The sequence below is a fragment of the Plecotus auritus genome (assembly GCF_963455305.1).
Source record: "Plecotus auritus genome assembly, chromosome: 2".
In the NCBI taxonomy this organism is placed as follows: Eukaryota; Metazoa; Chordata; class Mammalia; order Chiroptera; family Vespertilionidae; genus Plecotus; species Plecotus auritus.
The window spans coordinates 40,568,033-40,591,762 of record NC_137771.1 but is presented as its reverse complement, the minus strand read 5'-3'; the positions used below and the strand labels follow the sequence as shown (position 1 = coordinate 40,591,762).

Below are 23,730 nucleotides of genomic sequence, written 5' to 3'. Positions count from 1 at the left end.
TGTTTTGTAGATTATGAAACTCTGGCTCAGATGGGTTAATAATACTAGTATGCCTCAGGTCACATAACTGGTGAAACATACAGAGATCATTTGAACTCAGGTAGATGAACTGTAGAGTTCTACAGCCTCTTGCCAACTTGCTCAAAATCACATAGCTAGAAAAAGGGAAAACTGGATTTCAAAACTTGGCACAACTCCAAGCCCTACATTCCACCTAATAATATAGGCATGTTCTATGCATATTAGATATGTTAGCTTATCTAATCCTCATCATTTTTCAAGTGAGGAGATTAAGGCATAGAGGGAAAGTAACTTGCTCAAGGTTGCAAAGCTAGTAGGCAATGAAAGGATTTAATGGATAAAAAGCTGTAGTACATATATACAATGGAATTACTCAGCCATAAAAAAAACAAAAACAAAATCTTACCATTTGTGGCAGCCTAGATGAACTTAGAAGGTGTTATACTAACTGAAATAAGTCAGTCAGAGAAAGACAAAGACCATATGATTTCACTTATGTGTGGAATCCAAAGAACAATATAAATGAACAAAACAGAAACAGACTAGTAGATACATAGAACAGGCTGATTATTGACAGAGGGGAGGGATGTCAGGGACTGGCTGAAAAAAGTGAAGAAATTGAGAAGTACAGATTGAATATTACTAAATCGTCATGGGGATGTAAAGTACAGCATGGGAAATACAGTTAGTAATATTGTAGTAACTATGTATGGTACCAGGTGGGTACTGAAAATATTAGGGGGAACACTTTGTAAAACATATGATTATCTAACCACCATCCTGTACACCTAATACTAATACAAAATTATATTGAATGTAAACTATAATAGAAAAAAAATGTTTAAAGAAAGTATCTGAACCCAGGCAATCTGGACTTAAAGGTCACAGTCCTTATTGCCTGCCCTCTCGGCGGCTTACCTAAAAGTCTGTTAGAGAGAAATAAAAACCAAGCTGCTGCAGAATGTATCACTGTCATTGCTTTCCAGAGTTATGGGTAAATTTTCTGTCTGTGCAAAGTCTAATGGGTTTCCTGTGACAGGTTCTGTTTACTTTGCTGAACTGTTTGCTCTGTGGGGCCAGAGCTGACGATGGCACTCCCTGGGAGGCTTTCCATGGATCTGGGCACCACAGCTGGACCCCCGTCCCAGAGCGAAAATGAAGACATCCTGGGCGTGGGCTTGGAGGGCTCCGGCAGTGCTCTTTCTTCTCTGGGCTGCCCTGGGTTGTCTCAGTTTGCCTGGCTCCAGGTAAGTGACAGTTTCAAATGATTCCCTGATCACTAATGACAGGGAATATAGAGCCACATAATGCTGACCTTCTCTTTGTTGCCTACCTATTGAATGAGGCACATCTCTTGAAGCAATTTGCATGCATCTATTAAAGTAATATCAACAGCTGTCTTCAAATTATTGCGGAAGCAAGCGGCTGACTTCAACAAAAGTTCCCATAAGAAATTGACATGTTTAAGTGTGTTTTGTCATGCTGAGAAGAATAAGATACTTGTTCTATATTCTGAACAAAGCCCTGGTGTGATTTGGTATGCAAAAGAAGGTTTGTTATGTATGAAAAAAAATGAGCCAATTCCTATCAGTGATTTTACAATGTGAGAGTGACCTACTCTACCTGCTCATCAACTCAAATTAGGGGGTTTTCAGTCTTTCTCTCTCTCTCTCTCTCTCTCTCTCTCTCTCTCTCTCTCTCTCTCTCTCACACACACACACACACACACACACACACACATTCCAGATGTTCTCAGCAGTTAAATGCTAAATGATTTACTTCATCATTTTTGTGTTGATTAGTGAGATGTACAATAGGCTAAAGAAAATATCTGAGTCAAAGCTCAAACTCAATCTGTCAAAGCTCAGATTTGGGTTCCAGTGAATAAAAGTGCTAGTGACTTGCAATTCACGGTCCTCCTGGCACATGAGAAGCCCCTACCATGAGCTGTTGAAGCGCTCGGGCATCCCAGGCCCCCTGTGAACAATCCTATGGGAAGAAGAGCTATTTTTTAAAAAGAAATCTTTGTTGTTCAGATTATTACAGTTGTTCCTCTTTCCCCCACCCCTCCCATAGCTCCCCTCCACCTGGCTCCCACCCCACCCTCTGCCCTACCCCCCACCACTGTCCTCATCCACAGGTGTACGATTTTTGTCCAGTCTCTTCCCGCACCCCCAACACCCCTTTCCCCCAAGAATTGTCAGTCCACTCCCTTTCTATGCCCCTGATTCTATTATATTCACCAGTTTATTCTGTTCATCAGATTTTTTATTCACTTGATTTTTAGATTCACTTGTTGATAGATATGTATTTGTTGTTCATAATTTTTATCTTTACCTTTTTCTTCTTCTTCCTCTTCTTAAAGAATACCTTTCAGCATTTCATATAATACTGGTTTGGTGGTGATGAACTCCTTCAGCTTTTTCTTATGTGTGAAGCTCTTTATCTGACCTTCAGTTCTGAATGATAGCTTTGCTGGGTATAGTAATCTTGGTTGTAGGTTCTTGCTATTCATCACTGTGAATATTTCTTGCCACTCCCGTCTGGCCTGCATAGTTTCTGTTGAGAAATCAGCTGACAGTCGTATGGGTGCTCCCTTGTAGGTAACTAACTGTTTTTCTCTTGCTGCTTTTAATATTCTCTCTTTGTCTTTTGCTCTTGGCATTTTAATTATGATGTGTCTTGGTGTGGTCCTCTTTGGATTCCTTTTGTTTGGGGTTCTCTGCACTTCCTGGACTTGTAAGTCTATTTCTTTCACCAGGTAGGGGAAGTTTTCTGTCATTATTTCTTCAAATAGGTTTTTAATATCTTGCTCTCTCTCTTCTTCTGGCACCCCCATAATTCGGATGTTGGTATGCTTGAGGCTCCTTACACTATCTTCATATTTTGGGATTCTTTTTTCTTTTTGCTTTTCCAGTTGGATGTTGTTTGCTTCTTCGTATTTCAAATCTTTGACTTGATTCTTGTGATCCTCTAGTCTGCTGTTGGATCTCTGTATATTATTCTTTATTTCAGTCAGTGTATGCTTAATTTCTAGTTGGTCCTTTTTCATATCCTTTAGGGTCTCACTAAATTTATTGGCAGTTTCTAGAAAATTCGTGAAAAACCTTATAACTGGTTTTGAACTCTATATCCAGTAGTTTGCTTTCCTCCATTTCTTTCATTTGTGACCTGTTTCTTTGTCTCTGCATTTTGGCTGCTTCCCTGAGTTGATAGAGTGGCTTTGTATGCTAGGTGTCCTATAGGGCCCAGTGGCTCAGCCTCTCCAGTTACCTGAGGTGGACAGTCTTGGTGCACCCCTTTGTGTGCTGTGTGCACAGTCTTATTGTAGTTAAGCCTTGATTTTTGTTGGAATCACTTGGAGGAATTGATGTCCAGGCCAATTGGCTGTGAGGATCAGCTGTGTCTATGATGGGAGAACTTCTGTGCTAGAGACACCCTTATGAGGCAAGACTTGCTTCAGTGGGGCTTTGGTGCTCACTGAGTCTGCCCCCTGAGTGTGTCCCTTATGGATCTGAGGAGTTGTAATCTGGATGGTCCCACTTTGACCACTGAGTACACTGGCTCTTGTATCTCTAAGGAGGTGCTAATTTAGCCTCTGCCTGAGGCCACTCAGCAGGAGCTATGGAGAGATCTGCAGATTCCTCCCCTTTTTTGGGGTTTGGAGGTGCCCTGATGAGGCCCAGCTGTGGAGCAATGCAAGCTGCTGTGGGGCCTTGGGCCTTCTTTTGGATGTTCTGGGTCTCTCTGACCCAGCTGCAATTTGTTAGGTAATTTTAGAATGCAAAGGGCCAGGCCATTCATATGCAAAGGCCTCTGGGCACAGCCTGGGTGGTGCAGGGTCTCAGGGAATCAACAGGGTGGAGCAAACAGCTATGGCTGATCCTCAGCCCTGCCCTAAGAGGCCCAGGTCTCAGTGTCCCATGGTAATCGCTGCAAGCACCTCTGAGAGAAAGCTGCCCTCAAGTTGCGCCTGATGCCAGACAGTCAAGTTTCTCCCCATTTGAGTCTGGGTCCCCAGATTCTTGCCCAGAACTGGAGTTCAGAGCAGTTGGGAGCTTTTGTCTCCCTCCCAATTGAAAAAGACAACTGCGTACTCAGTTGCCAGCCCTTTCTGCATGCGTGCCTCTGTACCTCTGCACTTTACTTCCGCACCTCCTCTGAGTCTCAGTGTGCTTTTCTCTTTTCTTCTACTTGTAGAATTTCCACTCAGCCAGCCTTCCTGTGGTTCTAGATGATGTCTGTTTTGTCTTTTAGTTGTAGTTTTGAAGTGGTTGTGTGAGGCAGCAATTTCAGGTGTTTACCAATGCCACCATCTTGGTTTCTCCAAGAAGAGCTGTTAATGCCATTTATTCATTCCATAAAATTGTGATTATCAAGAATCTCAACTTGTCCCTAAGAAGAATCAAGTTGCCAAGGCCTTCCTTGTGTGTGCTCTGTGTACACAGAGAAGCATCAAGGATCCAAGGAAATGTGTTTGGAATGGAAGATTTGAAAGAATCATATCACCCCTACCCATAGCACTGACCCTGTGCAAGACCCCTGTCAGCTATAAGAACACAGAGATGAATAGGCTTATAGTTGTGAATATGCAAAACACAGAGTTTATTCTTCTTTTCAAAATAAGTATTGTATATATTTTAAAAAATATTTTTATTGAGTTTTTAGAGCAAGGGAGAGGGAGAGAGAGATAAAAACATCAATGATGAGAGAGAACCATTGATCAGCTGCCTCCTGCACACCCCACACTGGGGATTGAGCTCACAACAAAGAGCTTGTGTTCTCATGGAGAAAGTCCATACCTCAGCACACACTCTTTCCTGTTCCAAGAGATGGTGCTAGGACAGATGGGAAACAAAAGAGGGAGTGATCAGCTCTACTAGGCATAAGGTCTGAAAAGACTTCTAGAAGGAGAGGTTTACCTATGCATAGGTATTTGCTGAATGGCCCATGGTGGTAAGGGTGTTCCAGGCATGGGAAGCAGCACAGACAAAGACATGGACATGAGAGAGAACCTGGTTTGTTCCTGTAGATGCAAGTCTACTTCCATATCCTTGAGCACAGACCAAGGAGGTCAGTGACCAGAAATGAGATCAGCTAGGAGTCAGGTCGTGGGTGGAGTTGAGGGAGGCACTAGAGTGCCAGTTAAGAAGGTTGTACCTTATAGAAGAAGGTATGGGGGCATAAATGGTGATGGGAGGAGACTTGACTTGAGGTGATGAATGCATAATACAATATACAGGTGATATATGATAGCAATGTATATCTGGAACCTACACAATTTTATTAACCAGTGTCACCCCAATAAATTCAGTTTAAAAAGAAGCTTGCACCTTATCCTTTAGGCAGTGGGGAGACATTGAAGGGTTTAAGCAAAGGAGCAACACAATGATATTTATATATTAGGACGTTCACTCTGAGTAGGAAGTGGAGGCAAGATAGAGTGCAGGTTGGGAAACCCTATCTAATCCTCCAACCATGTCTCTTACACTGTGGTAGAGTGAAACTGGTTATGAGAGAGAAGATATTAACTCAGGTTTCGTGAGTCTCGAACCCTCACCCAAATCCAGGTGTAATGCTCCGGCCTCTACCCCTGACTCCCCCAGGAAAGTCCTAAACACACAATGCATTTGATTTTCATCCATGAAGTGGAAAAATCACTTTCAGTTCTGGAACAGAAAATGCTTAGAGCTCCTTCCTATCAGCTACAAAAGACTTTCATTTCTAGTTACTCGTGCATTCAGATCAGATGAAGTAATCACCTTGTCCTACGACCTACTGTTTATTCATTGCCACTCTGTGCAAGGCTCCGATCCTCATGTCTGTGGGAAGTGAGTGCTGTGGCTTACAGTTTACACAGAGAGAAACTGAGATTTGGATGTAACTGTCACAAAGCTACTTTATTAATATGTAACAGACGATGGACTCAAATCCAGGTTTATGCTGGTTCCAGAGCCCATGTGTATCCTTGCATCTTTCACTCATGCACTGTCCCCTCTCTACCTGCGTGTGTGTCTGACTTGCAGGACTCCTGGGCCATTTCTCTATCTCTGAACCACACATGTGTTGCCTTGAGATGCTGCTTTAAATTTCACCTCTACAACAGCACATGATAGAGTGGGGAAATGGAAAATCGGCCACCCAGAGGCTGCCCCTGACAGCAACAATGAACGATGCGATTTGCAAAGGGGATGCAGCTGCCTAACAAACTGGGTGTGGCAAGAGAGTCGTTGTGTCAGGACATTTCCACAGAAACCCCAAACATGTTGATGCGTGCCATCTATATGCACAGAGGGCTTGCAATTTGCTGCTGACCAAAGCCTGCTGTACTTGGTGGGTCCACCTTTATTTTGATCAGAGACTCCTGTTAGCAAGAGTGTAGGAAACAGGGACCCAGTGACATAGGTCCTGAGGCTGCAGCAGCTTTCCATGCACCTTGGGGAGGGGCATGTCCCTTGCCAGAGTTAATGTAGACAGAGATGTTCCAAAGACTTGTAGATGGTGTGTACTGTAGCATTGCTTGCAATTGAAAAACATTGGGAAAATGTAAATTCCTTAAAAAAGAAAAAGAATAAATTAAATGTAATATATGTTCTATGATGGAACATCTAGGTAAAAGGAAGGAACTGGATCTCTTTATGAATCAATGCAGATAGGCCTCAGAAAAACAATGTTGACTGACAAAAGCAAGTTGCAGAATAATAAGTACAGTATGAGTAAAGTACACAAAGCAAAACTGTATTGTGTATATACTGTATGTATATACATAATACATGTACATATGTGTATATATAATACATATATATGTAATATTTTAAAAACTGGAAGGACATATACCTAATTCACAACAATATTTTCCTCTTCAGAGAAGAAGAGGAAACGGAACTGGAGCAGATGTAAAACTCAGATGTGAAACTTATAGCATTATTTTTTATTTTTAAAAAAACCTTGAAGGAAATATACCAAAATGTTAGCAATTGCCAGTTCTGGTTTGTGAGTACATGAGTGTCTACTATTTTGTTTTCTGTACTTCTCTGGGCATGTCTAATTTTTCAGCATTAAGGACACCGAGGATCTTGAATGACCGAAGTCAGGTCGGTGGGTCTAAATGTCTGTGTGATTTGTTTCTGTAGAAATGCAGAAGCACAAAGAACCTATGTTGTAGCCATATGCTGAGGCCCTGACTGGCCCTGCCCTTTCTTGGGTCCATGCTATTCCCAAGAATTAAAGATGCGATTTAATGCTAGCCTTTCTTTAAGATTTGCGTTTTGTAGTACTCATAAACCACACACATCTTATCCAATGTAATTTACAAACAGACTATTTATTCAGCTGATTACTTCTTAGATTGCCATCTCTGTAATGAAGATTGGGTGCAAAAATGAGAGATCTGCTGGTTATAACTACTTTTTATCAAGTTCTTTCTCTAAGTGATCATCTTGCCCATTAACAGGCTTTCAAATCTCAGAGGAGGAAATAATTGTGTCTTAATAGTGTGTGTGCATATTACTTATCAACTCAGTCTCAACTATGGTCTGAAATTGGGTTGATGGTTGCTAAAAACGCAGTGTAACTGTTTCTTAGTCGAAACAAGAAGAAGATACCCTGCTGCGCTGTCAAATACATACTTAGGAGCAGCCTAGGAGCAGCCAAATCACAGACAACATAGTTTCTTCAAACCTGCAAATTAGTAGAAAGAGCACATCCTGCAGTGCCCCCTTCCCTGCTAGCGTGCTCATCCTGCTCCAAGTTACCGTCTTAAAGTATCCACCTGTGGTTTCCTGTAGCGTCTTTGACCTTTTGTTAAAGATCTAACTTTACTAGGCAATTGATTTTTGCTGGTCTCTGGGGTGGTCCTGGAGATGGATTTCGCTGTAGTTAATATTATCCTCTTTTTAGGACTTTTGCCAAGTGAGAATGTATTGGTTAATGACCTTGTCTGGAGTGATGTACTGTGTATTTGAGCCATTGGAAGCGATGTGATTCTCTTCCTAATGGCTCAATCTTGGACGCAGGGAGGAGAGGCATGAAGACAGAGGGGATTGGTGGAGTAGACGCTGACCCGGTTCCCTTCCAGGCAGCTGGGCCGTGGACACAGCACAGACTCAGAGTCAGCAAACCTGGGCTCAGACCCCATGCCCACTGCACACAGCTTCAGGGCTCTGGGCCATCTCCCTGCCCCGTCCAGGTGGCAGTGTCCAGGCTGCCTTGTAGCGTTGCTGTCAGTGTTCAATGAGATCATATGGGAAAACCCTCCCACGTGGTTTGACTCGCCCTGGGTGCTCAGCAAATCTCAGTGCTCTTTCCCTTCTCTTCACTTTTTTTGCCTTGAAAAGGAACATCAATTACAATGAATCTTATAGTGCTATACACTCTCTTAGATAGGAAACAAAAAAATTCGTACTATTCCCATCATATTATATGAGGAACCTGGAGGCCTAGTCAGATTGAGTCACATGATCACTCATTCACCTTTGACTGAATGTCCTGCCTGTGTAGGGAACTTAGCAAAAAGCGTGGCCTTACCTTCTAGACATACTTCAGGCTGCAGGTTGCTTGACTGCTCTGTAGATGTGATGCTGTCTGCCTGCCCCTCCTCACTCCCCAGACTGCCCCTGTCCCCCACCACCTCTGCACCTGGACTGGCAGGCACAGTCTCTCCTGGTCTCCTGGTGGTGTTGATGCTCCCCAATAGCTCACCTCGACCTGCTTCTCCTCACAAGGACAGTCATATCCTCTCTCGTGGCTTTTCATGATCACATCTGTGCTGTATCTGTAGCACAGATCTCTCTCCTGAGTTCTAAAATCACATAGGAATCATGTATTTGAGTGACTCCACATAGGTGTTTTGTGGGCACCTGGGGCTCAGCATGCTTCAACCACATCTTCCCCAATAACCTCCTTTGCCCCTGTGTCCCCCACCAATCCAGACACTCAGACTGGAAACCAGCACCAAACTAAACCCCTTCCTCTCTCTAACCCACACCCCATCCAGTTACCCAGCACTGTCTATCCATCCTACAGAGACGTGTCTCACACGTCTGTGCTCTCATTCTCTCTCCCCTGACACTGCCATACTTCAGGCCTACATCACTCGCTGGGTCGACGTATGAGCCCTCTGCCTACTTTCCTGCCTCCAGGCTCTCCCACCCCTGCACAGCCTCCACACTGAGTCACAGTGATGTCCTGAAGCACAGCTCTGACCATGGAGCCTGTACACTTAACAGCCTTGCCTACTGGGTAAATTCTGGAAGAGCTAAGACATGGGGCATGTTTCTTTTCCTATTCTAAGTTAAACCCTGAGTTCCAGAAGGCAGAACTTGGTGGTATAGTTCTCTGTATCCCCTGTAGCACAGCACCCTGAATACGGTTTGTTCTCAGCAAATGTTTCATAGACTCTTAATGTGAGAGGCACCCTAAGGACACACTAAAGACCATCTAGTCCAAATATCTCACTTTTCAGTGGATAAAAACAGAGGCTCAGAAATGGGGAGTACTTAAGATCATACATCCTGCCATGGTGGTATTCCCCACATATACATAGCATTTTAGAATTTATACAGTACTTTCACATACATTTTATTGATCCTAGAAATAGCCTTGTGAGTTGGGTATGAATATCTCATTTCATAAGTGAGAAAAGCGAAGCTCACACAGGTTGCAAAACCAGACCAAGATGACCCAGCTACTGATGGACTGTCTTTTTTTATTTTTTTTTAATAGGAACTAGTGAATACTTGAAATTTACTTTAAATAGACATGTCTTCAGAACTGCAAAAGAGAAAGAGGAGTATTTCATGCATAGTTGGAAATCACCTAGGTCCTTCAATCCTATAATTACTTAGAATGTCTCATAGTAAGGTAATGCATAAAGTAGCTAACTGATATCAAACTGCTAGTTGGAGAAATGTTTCCTATTTATAGAATCATGCCCAGGCTTTTACTGGTCTACATGGATAGAAGTACTTGGGTAGCTCTTACTCGGAAAACTATGTTCTGAGAACAAAAGCAATGGAAGGCAAATTATTTTGGCAATTAAGCGCAGAGATGTTGTATGTCTACACTGAAGTTATCATATCAAAGCTTATATAGTCTAACAATCTTTAAAAGGTAATTTTTTTTCTGTTTTATACTATAAATTTGCCTTTTTAAAACATCAAGAAGTATGTAGTTGTGGTGGTGCCCTAAGAGGAATGAGGGCAGAATGAGGGAGATAAAATGTTTTTGAAAGTTTAATTCTTAGTCTTTCCCGTTAGCCTAAGAAACTGATCTGTAATAGATTTCTCTAATTCCATTATTTGAGAACAATTTCTTCTGAGTGGAAAATTAAAACAGGTGTTTTTTTTTCCCCAGTCTCAAATGGCTGATCTCACATTCAGTTACACATATTTTATTATGTATTTGACTAAACTTACATTAAATATAAAATAACTTATTTTGATGGAAATACATAGTGGGGCAAACGTAGGATTATGGTTGTAAATATGCAAAATGCAGAGTTTCTTCTTGTATTATTATTATTTTTCATAAGAACAACTGTAAACCTACTTTTGCCACACTCTGCATGTAAGATCCGAGATGTTCTTGATGGTTCTTGTTTTAAATTACAGTTGACATACATTATTGTATTACACCCAGTAATTAGACATTACATAACTTACTAAGTGATCATCCCGAAAAATCTCTCACCCATCTGACACCATACATAGTTATTAGAATATTATTGACTATACTAGTGGCCCAGTGCATGAAATTTGTGCACAGGGGGAGGTTCCCTCAGCCCAGCCTGCACCTTCTCCAATCAGGGACCCCTTGGGGGCAGTCATACATCCCTCTCGTAATCTGGGACTGCTGGCTCCTAACTGCTCACCTGCCTGCCTACCTGATCACCCCTAACTGCCTCTTCCTGCCTGCCTGATTGCCTCTAACCCCTCTGCCTGCCTGCCTGATTGCCCCTAATTGCCTCTGCCTGCCTGATCACCCCTAACTGCCATCCCCTGCTGGCCTGGATGCCCCCAACTGCCCTCCCCTGCCTACCTGATCTCGCCCCCCAACTGCCCTCTCCTGCTGGCCTGATCTTGCCCCTAACTGCCTCTGCCTGCCTGATCACCCCTAACTGCCCTCCCCTGCCATCCTGGTTGCCCCCAACTGCCCTAACTCCCCACCAGCCTGATCTCACCCCCAACTGCCCACCCCCCCCACCCCGCCAGCCTGATTGCCCCTAACTGCCTCTTCCTCAGCCCCCACTGCCATGGCTTTGTCTAGAAGGAAGTTGGACATCTTGAAGATGGCTGGTCAACCCGGTCTAATTAGCATATTACCCTTTTATTAGTATAGATAGCTTATATAGGATAAGATTGCTTAAATGGGGGGGGGAGCCTTTTTCAGCAGGAGGAGATGCTCTTAGCAGACAAAAATACATAATCCCTATATCTGAACTGATAGCCAACCATATGCACTATACTGCCAAACCAGTCATTAAAAAACTGAACTGCTTTCTTACACCTTACACCAAACAGCTGTTGCCCTTAAAATCCCTCCTCAGCCCCCATTTTAGGTTCTGCCTTTGCAGTTCACCCAAATTAGGTTCTGATTGGTTGGTTTCTATGCCAGTCAGCGTCAAAAGCCCTGCCTCCTAAGCAGCCATTGGCTCCTTGCAGTTCACCCAGATTTAGTTCTGATTGGTTGGTTTCTATGCCAGTCAGCATCCCCAGGCCTATCTCCGGGCCTCATCAGAGAGGCAGGGCTGATCAACAGCCACCCCAGGCTGCTGGTGAGCGGGCTGAACTGCTGATCTGTCAGAGAGAGAGAGGCGTGGCTGCTGGTGAGGCCCGGAGAGAGAGAGCGAAGCAGGGTTTTATCTGCAGCTTCTCTCTCTCTCTCTGGGCCTTGCCAGCAACTGCGGTAGCCGCTGATCAGTCCTGCCTCTCTCTCTCTCCCCAAGAGGTCAGCAGTTCAGCCCGCTGGAGCCTGCTGTATGCACAGCCTGGCATTTGGTTGAGCCTTTGGTTGTTTTGGACATTACACACCCTGGGTTTTTATATATTAGGATTCCCTATGCTGTACTTTACATCCCCATGACTATTTCATAACAACCAATTTTTACTTTTTAATCCCTTCACCTTTTTCACCCAAACCCCCTCTGGCAACTGTCAAAATGTTCTCTGTATCTATGAGTCTATTTTCATTCTGCTTATTCATTTATTTTGTTTTTTAGATGCAATTGTTGATAGATATGTATTTATTGCCATATTATTGTTCATATTTTTAATCTTTCTTCTTCTTCTTAAAGAAAACCCCTTGACATTTCATATAACGCAGGTTTGGGAGTGATGAACTCCTTTAGCTTTTTTTTTTTTTTTTTGTCTGGGGAGCCCTTTATCTGTTCTTTGATTCTGAATGATATCTTTGCTGGGTAGAGTAATCTGGTCTCTAGGTCCTTGCTTTTCATCACTTTGAATACTTCTTTGTAATCCTCCCTTCTGGTTTGCAAAGTTTCTGTTGAGAAATCTGATGGACTGTCTTCTGATGCAAGTTCAATACACTTTCGACCATAGCTAGCCATAATGTCAGGCACTCACTGGGTGTTCAATAAATATTAACCTGTACTTGAATGATAAACCAATAGCCTTGCAGAAGTGAGCAAATATATATTTACTGACTGGATGGATAGGTGGTTGCATATATACTTAATTCCCTTCTGATATTTGACTCTCTTCTTGTGACCCTGTAGAGCTGAAAGGCCACCCTATCTTGAATCAAATGCAGTCAATGGGAGCTTTGCCAAGAGTAGGCAGACACGGAGTGTGGATGTCACCTTGAGGCCTATTGATTGTGAACTGTCCAGCTGGTCCTCCTGGACCAGGTGTGATCCCTGTCAGAAGAAAAGGGTAAGTACCCAAGCCTTAAGAGAGCTCCTCTAAGCTTCCAGGATCCCTAATCCTCAGCAAAGATTGGCTAAGGCACTATGTACAGTGCCTGGCACATAATAGGACCTGGGTAAATGTTGACTGATTTTATTAAGGAATTCTATTCCTCTGTGCTTCCAAGTAGCAATTGTATCCTTTCTTTGATCTTTCGGGTTGTTGTTGTTGTTTTCTAAATATGTATCCTTGCTCATGTTAACAGCTTCCTAATTAGGCTTCCTGCCTCCAACCTTGCCCTTTTAATCCATCTTTCCTCATGCACCCAGAGGGAGGCAACATCAAAAATGCAAGTCTGGACTGTCTTTTCCCAGCCTGAAATCATTCAAAGTCTATCCAGGGCCCTTAAGATCAAATCCATACTTCTGGTAATTAAGGCTCCCCATGACCTAGACCTGGCCTACAGCTCCATAAAACATCCCCCACTCTAGCACATTGAACATGTGCATTTCTCTGACCATTTCACCCTCTCTCTGTGCCTTTATTCATGCTGCTTTCTCAGGCAGGAGTGACCTTTCCCACTTCCTTTACTGGCTAACATCTACTCACGATTTGAAACTCTGCTTAGGGGCCACTTCTTTTGAGGAGCCTTCCCTGATTTCTCAGCCCCACTTAAAGTTAGATAGGTTCTTTTTTATGAACTTTAATAGCTCCCTCTTTGGGTATCCTTGCATTTATCATTTACTTTTTTTTTTATTACTTAGCTTTCCATTACACTGTGAACCACTAAAGGCTTACTCAATTCTTTATCTTCAGTGTGTAGGCCAATTTCTGGCACATGATATGTGTCCCACAAATATGTGTTGTTTGATCTCATTATATGTTCTGATATCTCTGTAAAGAAGGGAGTATAGTCATTACACTCTCTGTTAAGCAAATAGGTAAACAGAGACTCAGAGCAGATAAGTGAGTTCTCAGGTTCTCTTAGTAGCAAATGCAGGCATTGAACCCAGGCCGATGGCTTCAGGTCTAGTGTTCAACCAGTCAAAACACACAGTCTCTGCAGTATTTGTACATCAGGCTCCCTTGTCCTGGGAGAGCTGGCCCAGGACCCCAGCTCTGAGAGCAGCAGATGTGTCAGAGAACGGTTGCCATTTCCCCAGCTCCTTAGGAAGCCAAACCAGCCACGGGCTAGGACCCCAGAGACACTGTGGAAGTTAGGCCCAGGACAATTACACACTTAATTGGATCAATGTGGAGAGCCAAGCAGGATCATTTGGTTCCCAAAGTAGGCTTTATTGCTGAAGTTACCAACATTGATCCGATTATCTGGATAATTGCTTCATCCCCACCATAAACCAGGAAGACTCAGTGTGAGTCGCCCACTCATCCAGCCATCCAGAGCTCTTCACTTAGATCTTGTAGCATGCTTCCCTCAGCTGGCATCGTCGCTGTCAGCAGGCTCACTGCTGGGGCTTCATCCAAACCTTTCAAACTGAAATTGGGAGATGTCTTTCCTCCACTATTTCCACACTCCTCAAACTAATCTTCTTTTTGGTGGCTGAGATAGTCTTCTGACAGTCTTCTTGCAGGCCTTATCTCTGTCCTGCCAACCACTGACTTCTAGAAAGAAATATATATATATATATATATATATATATATATATATATATATAATCTCCAGATAGTATACAATTAATAACTGTGGCTGGTTAACATGTCATTCTGCAAAGGGGCGGCTAGCCTGGTTTGCCCACCTTTTTATGTGTTTTTGTTTTTAATTTATTTTAGAAAGAGAGGAAGGGAAAGGGAGAGAGAGAGAAATATTCATGTTAGAGAGAAACATCAATTGGCTACAGGGGATTGAGCCCAAAACCTGAGCATGTGCCCTGCCCAGGAATCAAACCTGTGACCTTTTGGTGCATTGGATGATGCCCAACCAACTGAGCCACACTGGCTAGGGCTGGTTTGCCTCTTTAGTTGCACCAAAATCTTGACTGCAACTAGCATTTGGAAATACCCAAATCTGATCACTTCCTTCCCCTGCTGTAGTTTCATAAAATATTAAATCCAACCTTACTGAGACCTGGAAGGCCTATGTTACCTGGTGCTGCTCTGTCTCCCTCCATCTCTTGCTTCTCTCCCTCTTGCACTCTTTACTCCAGCCATGATGAATTTTGTTTTTAGGAACAAGACCCATTCTCTCTCATCTCTCAGCTGTGGCACAGCAATTTCCTCCACTGGACCACCCTTCTCTCCCCTCCTCATACCAGCTCTCTGGGCTTGCCCGACATTTCTGTTCATCTTTTGGTCTCAGTTGAGATGGCACTTTCTCCTCTCCTACATTTGCATTAGGATACCTCTACGAATTTACAGAGCACTCTGCACTCCCTCCATCCTGGCACCCATCTCATTTCCCTGATACCGTCCGCTGCCACCCCACCAGCACCATCTGTGCCCTCCTTGAGGGCAGCCTAGAGGGCATGGCTAGGATTAAAAACAAACAAAAAAGCAAGCATAAATAACACCTACTTTTGTCTTAACCATTGGGTGGCTCAGTCAATATTTTGGAAAGTCAATCAACATTCCTGGAATAAACTGGAAGGCAGAGATAGAGAAAGATTGACTACTAAAATGTATTAATAATAAAAAAGAAAAATAAGTACCAGAAATTGAGTGCCTACTATGCACCAGACAACACAATGAGACTTCATATATACATCGTATATATAATTCAAACCCCATAAGTGTATGGTTAACATGATTCATTATCTCCATTTTAAAGATCAGTAAGCTGAAATCATTGAGGTTAAGTAACTTACTCAACATCACATAACTAGACAGTATCAGAGTCTGTTGTGGGTCCCAAGCGCATGCTTTTGCATTAATAACATACTGAGTAAATGAGAATACTTGAGTCAGCCCATTGGAGTAATCAAGCTGAGAGGCTGTGGTTTTGTGTTATTGAATTGGCCACATCAATCTATTTACTACCTTTGGACTCCAGAGCCCATGCTTTCCCCACATTCAGCAAATCTTTACTGATCACTGCAGATCAGAGATCAGACAAGGTCCCTGCCCTCAGAGAGCTCACAGGGTAGTTGAAATAGGCAAGCAGCCAAGACCTTAAAGGTATTCCTAAGCTCTCAAGGCCCCTGAGGCTCTGCCCTCCACTCACCTGACTCTCTCCCCTCCAGTACAGACATGCCGTCTTGCTGCGGCCCTCTCAGTTCCATGGGGATCCTTGCAGACTCTCTGACAAGGAAGACGAAGACTGTGTTACCAACGCACCCTGCAGAAGTCAAGTGCGATGTGAAGGCTTTGTGTGCGCACAGACAGGTATAAAGGGCCACAGGATGGGGAGGGAAGAGCTAGCAAATTAGGCAACGACATGTGATGCTGGTGGCACTGGCCATTGCCTGGTACACAAGCTCAGGGTCATGTGTCAGGTAGGAGCCTTCCTTGTTTACATATCTCTACCTCCTTTCCCATGTATCACTTCAGCCCTATAAAGAGGATGTTATCCCCATTTTACATATTAAGAAATTGAGACTTGGAGACATTCCTTGCCAAAGGTCACACAACAGGTAAGTAGAAAAAGCTGCCATTGGAAATGTGGAATTCAAATCACACTCACAGACATTTCACACACCAAAGGGATGTGTGCTGGAATTGGAACTCCTGAGTCAAGTCTCATTTGTACTTTGTGACCTAGGAGAAGTCACTTAACCTTTCTGCATATTGGTTCTCTCAGCAGAAAATCAAAAGTGATGGTAAAACTTTACAAGTTTGTTATAGAGATCAACTGACACGATGGGTATAAAAGCTCCATTCAGACGGTGAGCTCTGCTGGCTCTCTCAGAGGCAAAGCCTGAAACAGTTAAATAAGGGTGGTTAACACCATTTATCTCTGAAAAATCTTTAGAGAGATAGTTCCTGCCTCTGCATTTCTGAATCAGCAAGTCCAGCATAACCCCTAATGCGTGATATAGTCAGTAAAACATTCTGGAAGGAAGGAAGGAAGGAAGGAAGGAAGGAAGGAAGGAAGGAAGGAAGAGAGGGAGGAAGGAAGAGAGGGAGGAAGGAAGGAGAAAAGAAGGACAAATGATGGACAGACAGCAGGAAGGTAGAAAGGAGAACACAAATAATCATCAGCTACAGGACTAAGTAAATACTTATCTTTTCAACTCATTCATCTGGCTCATTCAAGCAAACATATACCTCTCTATTTCTCCAAGTGTCCATAAAAAAACAAGAGTATTTTGATCCAAATTCTCTACAACTCTACATCTACTGTACCCATGCGGATTGTGCTTTGGGATCTTTCAAGAAAGAGTGAGGGATTTGTAGAACAATTTCTAGGGCTGATTGATTATGCCAGCATTTCATGATTCTGACCAAAGCCATAATGGTTATTCAGGCAGGCTTTAGTTTAAATGCCTTGTAAGAAACATCTGAGGACCAGATTGTTACTCTTCTGCCTTTCACACCCCAACAACTTTGGTTAAAAGTAACCAGACACATCTAAGGAACTGTCACCTGTATTATGAGCTTTATTTCCCAAGAATATACAAATAATAAAGGAAGCCAAGTTAGTCAAGTGCTGCAAATAATTTCAAACATATCATTCAAATATGCTTGAAAAAATAGTCCAAATGGCTATGGTGCTGAAGGCAGTGTGGGTTAGTGGAAAGAACTGTGATTAGACAGCCATAAGTTCCAATCCTGCTGCAAATATTTACTGGCAATGGGCACATGGCCCACAAAAACACTAATTATAGTAATAACAACACATATCTGGCATGTCCCATGAGTCAGTACTGTTCTGTTTACTCATTTAAGTTCACAGCAACCTTCAGAGGTAGGTATGGTATAATGAATTCCCTATTTTATAGATGGGTAAGTTGAGGCATGATGTTAAGTAACATAGGGAAGATCACATAGCTGGTATGACTTCAGTACCCACCAAACCCACATCTCTTCCCAGTCTCAGGGTGAGAAGTCCAGGCTTCCTTTCTGTTGGGCCACTCGACCTCTGCCTCTCACAGTGTTTAATAACCTCCTCTCACAGTGCTTTCCGAAATACAAGACTGGCCTCTTTGGGGGAATAAGATGTAAAGGTCATTACCACCGTGATACATGTCAAAATGAAGTATTGAAAGCCTGGAAAGTGCCTGGTGCAGAATAGGTGCTCAGAGCATGTTAATTGCCCTCTGACAGCCACATAACTGTATGTAACATTCTCTTTCCAACCCAGGGAGGTGTGTAAACCGCAGACTTCTTTGCAATGGGGACAATGACTGCGGGGACCGGTCAGATGAGGCAAACTGTAGAAAAGTTTCTAAAAAGTGTCAGCAGGAAATGGACCAATACTGGGCAATTGGCAGTCTGGCCAGTGGGTAAGTTACTGTGTTTCTATAGTATACATGGGAAGGTACAACATTAAGGGTAATTCTAGAGAAGAAGAAGCTGATAGGAAAAGAGTGGTTTCTTTTCTCTTTTCTGAGAAAAGACTGCAATGTAAGCAGATGCTTTAGTTTTGTCACCTGTAGAAGGATGTCAGTAATACCCTTCTCTTACGTTCAGGGAGGACTCAATAAGCTAATCCTATCTAATAAAGATGGAATATGCAAATTGCCCATGACTCCGCGACAAAGATGGCGGCGCCCACAGCCAATAAGGAGAGAATATGCAAATTGACACAACAAAGATGGTGGGGGGCAGGCCGGGATGCTTGTGTCATTGCCATGGCAACGACACAGGCGTTCCACTCCACCCTGGCCACTCTGGGGCTCTGGGCCATGCGCACACGTAGGCGGAGCAGCCGGGGCGGGGCGGGACACCTGCTATTGGGGAGGGAGGCGGGGGGTGGAGGGAGTTACAGGAGGGCAGCAGGGCTGGAGCAAAGGTGGAAGGCGGTGGTCAGAGTGAAGGCCTGGGTCCCGCGTGCCGGAGGGAAGCTGGTGCTGGCAGCCAGGGGAAGGAAGGCCTATTCTTGCACAAATCTTCATGCATCGGGCTTCTAGTCCTATATAATAAAAGGCTAATATGCAAATTGACTGAACAGTGGAACAACCAGAAACTATGACGTGCACTGACCACCAAGGGGCAGACGCTCAACACAGGAGCTGCCCCCTGGTGGTCAATGTGCTCCCCCCTGTGGAGCACATTGACAGCCAGGCTCATGTCTGGTGAGTGCAGCATCGGCAGTGGGAGCCTCTCCCACCTCCACAACTTAGGCAGTGCTAAGGATGTCTGACTGCCTAAGCTGTCTGAGGGACCCTTCCCGCGCCCCCCCCCCCCCCGCCCAAGTGCAGGAATTTCATGCACCGGACCTCTAGTGTGATTATAATAAATTAATAAGTGAGAGGCAGCTTGTGTAGTGGGAAGAATGCAGCCTCCATTCTTGAACTGGACCCTCAGACTTGGAATCCTGGCCCCACCAGTTGTTTCTGGCAGTGAGACCTCAGGCAGGTCAATTACCATCTCTGTGCCTCACTTTTCTCATCTCTAAAATGGGTATAATAATAATAATCCCCATCTCATAAGGATCAAGTGACTCAATATGTATAAATTAATTATTACAGTGCCTCCACAAAGTAAGCACCACATTATATTTGTTAAATAAAATTAATAAATATTCATTTTTATGATACGTGAAACTCTTTCATAGGGAAGAGAGCCTAACACAATTCCGTTAGAACTGAGGCCAATAGGCAGAAGCTGAAAGCTGACAGAGTTCCTTGCAACACCAAAAAAGAACTTTCGGTAGCAGTCAGAACTGGGCCGGACAGAGGCCTGCCTTCGGAGGCAGTGAGCAGTATGTCTAATTAGAGACGGGATTTTCACCCTTTCTACAAGGACATAATGATATCTACTGCCAAGGGCCTCAGGGACACTAAGGTGCTGCGTGGAGCCACCACTGAGTTAGACCCTCAGTAAATGGTAACTATTTTAGTGTCTCATGATGTGAGTGATACAGAAATTCAGAAGAAAACCCCCACCCCCTAGGGGCATACAACCCAGTGGGGGCAACAGACAGATTTAATAACAAGCATTGACCAAGCAGTATTCTAAACACTTAACAAATATGACACATGGACTCCGCCCAACAACCCCGTGAGGTAGGTGTTCTCCTTACTCCCATTTCATAGTTGAGGAGACTGAGGTATATAGAGGTTAAGGACAGGTGTGCCCAAGGTCACATAACTTGTAAATAGCAGAACAGAGATTTGACCCCAGGCTTCTGGTTCCAGAGTTCGTGTTCTTATCTATTATGCTAGAGTCTAGCAGCTAGACCAGGGGTGGGCAAACTTTTTGACTCGAGAGCCACAATGGGTTCTTAAACTGGACTGGAGGGCCGGAACAAAAGCATAGATGGAGTGTTTGTGTGAACTAATATAAATTCAAAGTAAACATCATTACATAAAAGGGTACAGTCTTTTTTTTTATTTCAATAGTTTTATTCATTTCAAACATTTTAACAAGAAGAATGTAAACACTAATTATTATAATTTGAAACTTCAAAAAATGGAGGAATCATAGCACAATAACATACCTTATATTGAAGATGGCAAAGGCAAAATAAAATTGCCTAACAAAGAAAAGGTACAAAAGCCTTTCAAATTAAACTTAAATATAATAAAATAATTTAAAACTAAAACAAATAGAAAAGAACAAAATGTGTAAACAGTAAATTAAACATTTTCTTTAGTTCAACTTCCAAATTATGCCCAGGACGTAGATGTAGATGGCAATGTAGACTGGGTTGAAAGGTTTTTGGTCTTTAAAACATCCACTTCAGTGGGAACAGTGTTGTTGGTCTCCTTTTTAGCTAATGCTCTGATACTGTGCTCTCCAGGGGCGCGTCTCCCTACATCACCGCGATAAGGTGTCTACGCATTCCCAGGGTGATGTCGGGGGACGCGTCCGCGGGCATTACAAGGAGCCTCTGGAAGATTGAGAGGTTGTTCCTTCTACTGAATGGGCGGATATAAATCCGCCCACTCAGAAGAAGGAGCTGCGGCCAGCCGTGTTTCCCGACGTTGCCATGTTAACACTGCTGCTGGTGAAGGAGCAGAGGGGAGAGCAAGAGAACCCTCTGCTCTTTCGGCTCCGCGGGCTGGATAGAACAGCCGAACGGGCCGGATCCGGCCCACGGGCCATAGTTTGCCCACGGCTGAGCTAGACCATCCTTGCAAGGCACCTGTAATAGTACAGAACAACAAATGCATGAGGGGCAAGCACAAGGTCCTAGAAGGGCCTCTGACCCAGCTTGGTACAAGAGTCAGTGAGGGCTTCCCACAACAGTCAACGACAGAGCTCAATCTCGAAAGAAAAAAACCAAACAGCATTCTAGACATAAGGCACAGCACTTACACCTACGAGAAGGAGCAAAGCAGATTGGAGGAAGAGCGGGCTTCTCCCAGTGGCTGGGACTAGGGTATGCGGTTGTGGTTGGGAGTGGCCAGACATGAAGCTGGAAAGCTGCTTTCTACCAGATATCAAGGGCCTTGGATGCTGTGCCAAGGAATCCTATAGGCCCACCTACCATTTATTAGCTCTACCAATTGAAATTATTACAACCTGCTGCTTACCCATCCTTCTTCTTCCTCTCCATACCTTCCCTACAGGATTAATTTGTTCACAAACAGTTTCGAGGGCCCAGTTCTCGATCACAGGTATTACGGCGGTGGGTGCTCCCCCCATTACATACTGAACACGAGGTTTAGGAAGCCATTCAACGTGGAAAGCTACACCCCGCAGGTATGTGCAGCCAGGAAGCCCCTGAAGGGCAGTGGGAAGGCAGGGAGGAGCCAGCCAGCAGGAGTTGCAGCCAGACCTGCTGCCTGCGACTGGGCGAGCTTGGCCGCATCACTTTATCTCTGAACATCAATCCTTCATGTGTAAAATGGGTGGTTCCTTCCTCAGGACACATGGCGAGGCGAACACGCTGCATATGATGACAGCAATAGTTGCAGTAGCAGTAATTGGACTAAAATAATATCCAAAGCTACCATGAAGACAGAAGTATAGCTTAGGATTTGGAGTCTCGCAGATTTGGCAGCTCTTCAGTTTACCATCTGTGTATTCCTAAAGGCTCTGAGCTGCCCCTTTCCTCTTTGAATTGGGAGTTATAAGGGTCCTGTCCTGCAGGGAGAGGTCTACTGAGGTAACCTGTATAAGGCTCAGCACACACACCTGGCTGAGTGGTGCGTCCTTGGGAAATGTTAACTCTCGGTGTCACCAAGCCCTTGCCTGCTAGATGGGGCATTGTGCCAAGCATTTGAAGTTGTAAAATGCTCCACTAATAGAAGCCCGCTCTGATTAACATACAGACGCAGAAGCACTCTCACAGAGAGGGGGTTAGAACTGACGATGGTCCTGCAAGGCACATACACTCGAGACTGAGGAGACGACACTGGGGTTCGCGGCCTGGCTCTGCTGGGCCGCAGGTCCCAGGTTCACTTTCGCCTGGGTTCCTTTTTCACTCTGGGCCTCCGTTTCCTCACTTGTCAAATGAGGGGCTGAACGAGATAACCCTGATGGTAGTTTCCACTCCTAAAGCTGTGCAGTCCTGGCCGTCAGGGCACTGTCCCCTCCTCCTTCCTTCCCTCTCCCTTTGTTCCCACACATATTTATTGGCCAAAAAAGAAAAAAAATGAGCCCGAGACAAACACACTCTCCTCCATGAGGCCAGCGCCATCCCACAGCCTCTACTGTCAGGGGAGGATCCTGGAACAGCCATTTATCAGCCAGGCTAAAGCAGCTCCTTGCCCAGCAGGATTCGGGGGCAAAAGTAGGTTTACAGATGTTTATATGGAAAATAACACAATAATTAATAAATAACAATATGAGAATAAACTCTGTTTTGCATACTCACAACTGTAAACTTACTTTTGCCCACCCCGTATATTTTCATCACCAGCTTTTTTTTTTTTTTGCTTTTTTTTTTTAACGCTGTGTCAGACGCTGTACAGTGTTTTACCCATATAAACTCAACCCTCGGAACAAGCCCAGTGGAGGAATAATTATTGTCCTCATGTTACACATGAGGAAACTGAGGCATGGAGATGTTAGGTCAGATGTCCAAGGTTACCCAACTTGAAAACGGCAGTGACACATTCTTCTCAGGCAGCCTCATTCCAGGCCACACTTGGACTCACGTCTGCTTCTCTATATTGACAGCTGGGGGGCTAGGGAGCCACAAGCATCTAGAAGCTGATGGGATTGGGGTGGAGACAGCTTGAGATTTGTCACTCCAGGGCCACTGAGTGACTAGTCCCCTCTTGACTGTTCCCCTGTGCATGGGACAAACAGCCCTGATTTTCAAGCAAATAGTCCTGGGTTCTCTCAAAGGCCCTTTCCTGCCCCTGTCACTTCATCCCCACTGCACTACCTGTGATCAGACCCTCAGTACCTGTCGCTGGCATTCCTCTGACAGCCTCCTCATTGGCCTGTCTCTCTAACCCCACATTCGTCCCCACCAGGCTCGGCCGCTTCCTCTGCTGGCTCCTTTTTGGATGAAGTCCAACTTCAGAGCAAGTCATCTTAGAAGCCTGGCATTTTTATGCCAACACATTTTCTCACAACGCCTCTCTCTGCCCCTCACTCTCCTATCTTCTGATTTGACCACACTAGAACCCCTTGCAGTTTTTAAATATGTTCTGCCCTTTCCCACCTCCATGCCTTTGCCTAAGCCGAGTCTACAGCCCAAAATGTGCTCTACTTTTCTGCCAGTTGAAATCCAAACCAAGCGCTCACTTCTGAATATCACCCCACAGTTCTTACTGAACACCTCTGTCTCTCCTACTGGGTTGGGAGCCCTGGGGGTGGGGACAGCGTT

At 44.2% G+C, this 23,730-nt stretch overlaps 1 protein-coding gene across 1 annotated transcript in view; it reads left to right on the top strand.

The window, feature by feature from the left end:
- Positions 1–989: 989 nt before the first annotated feature.
- Positions 990–23,730, top strand: part of C8B (complement C8 beta chain) — a 44,594-nt gene continuing 21,853 nt past the window's right edge. The window contains exons 1-5 of the mRNA XM_080654045.1: positions 990–1,268; positions 12,755–12,911; positions 16,082–16,223; positions 18,142–18,283; positions 21,518–21,650. Of these exons, the coding sequence (XP_080510171.1) occupies positions 1,177–1,268; positions 12,755–12,911; positions 16,082–16,223; positions 18,142–18,283; positions 21,518–21,650 (666 nt within the window). The 5' untranslated portion in view covers positions 990–1,176. The remainder of the gene's footprint in view (positions 1,269–12,754; positions 12,912–16,081; positions 16,224–18,141; positions 18,284–21,517; positions 21,651–23,730) is intronic.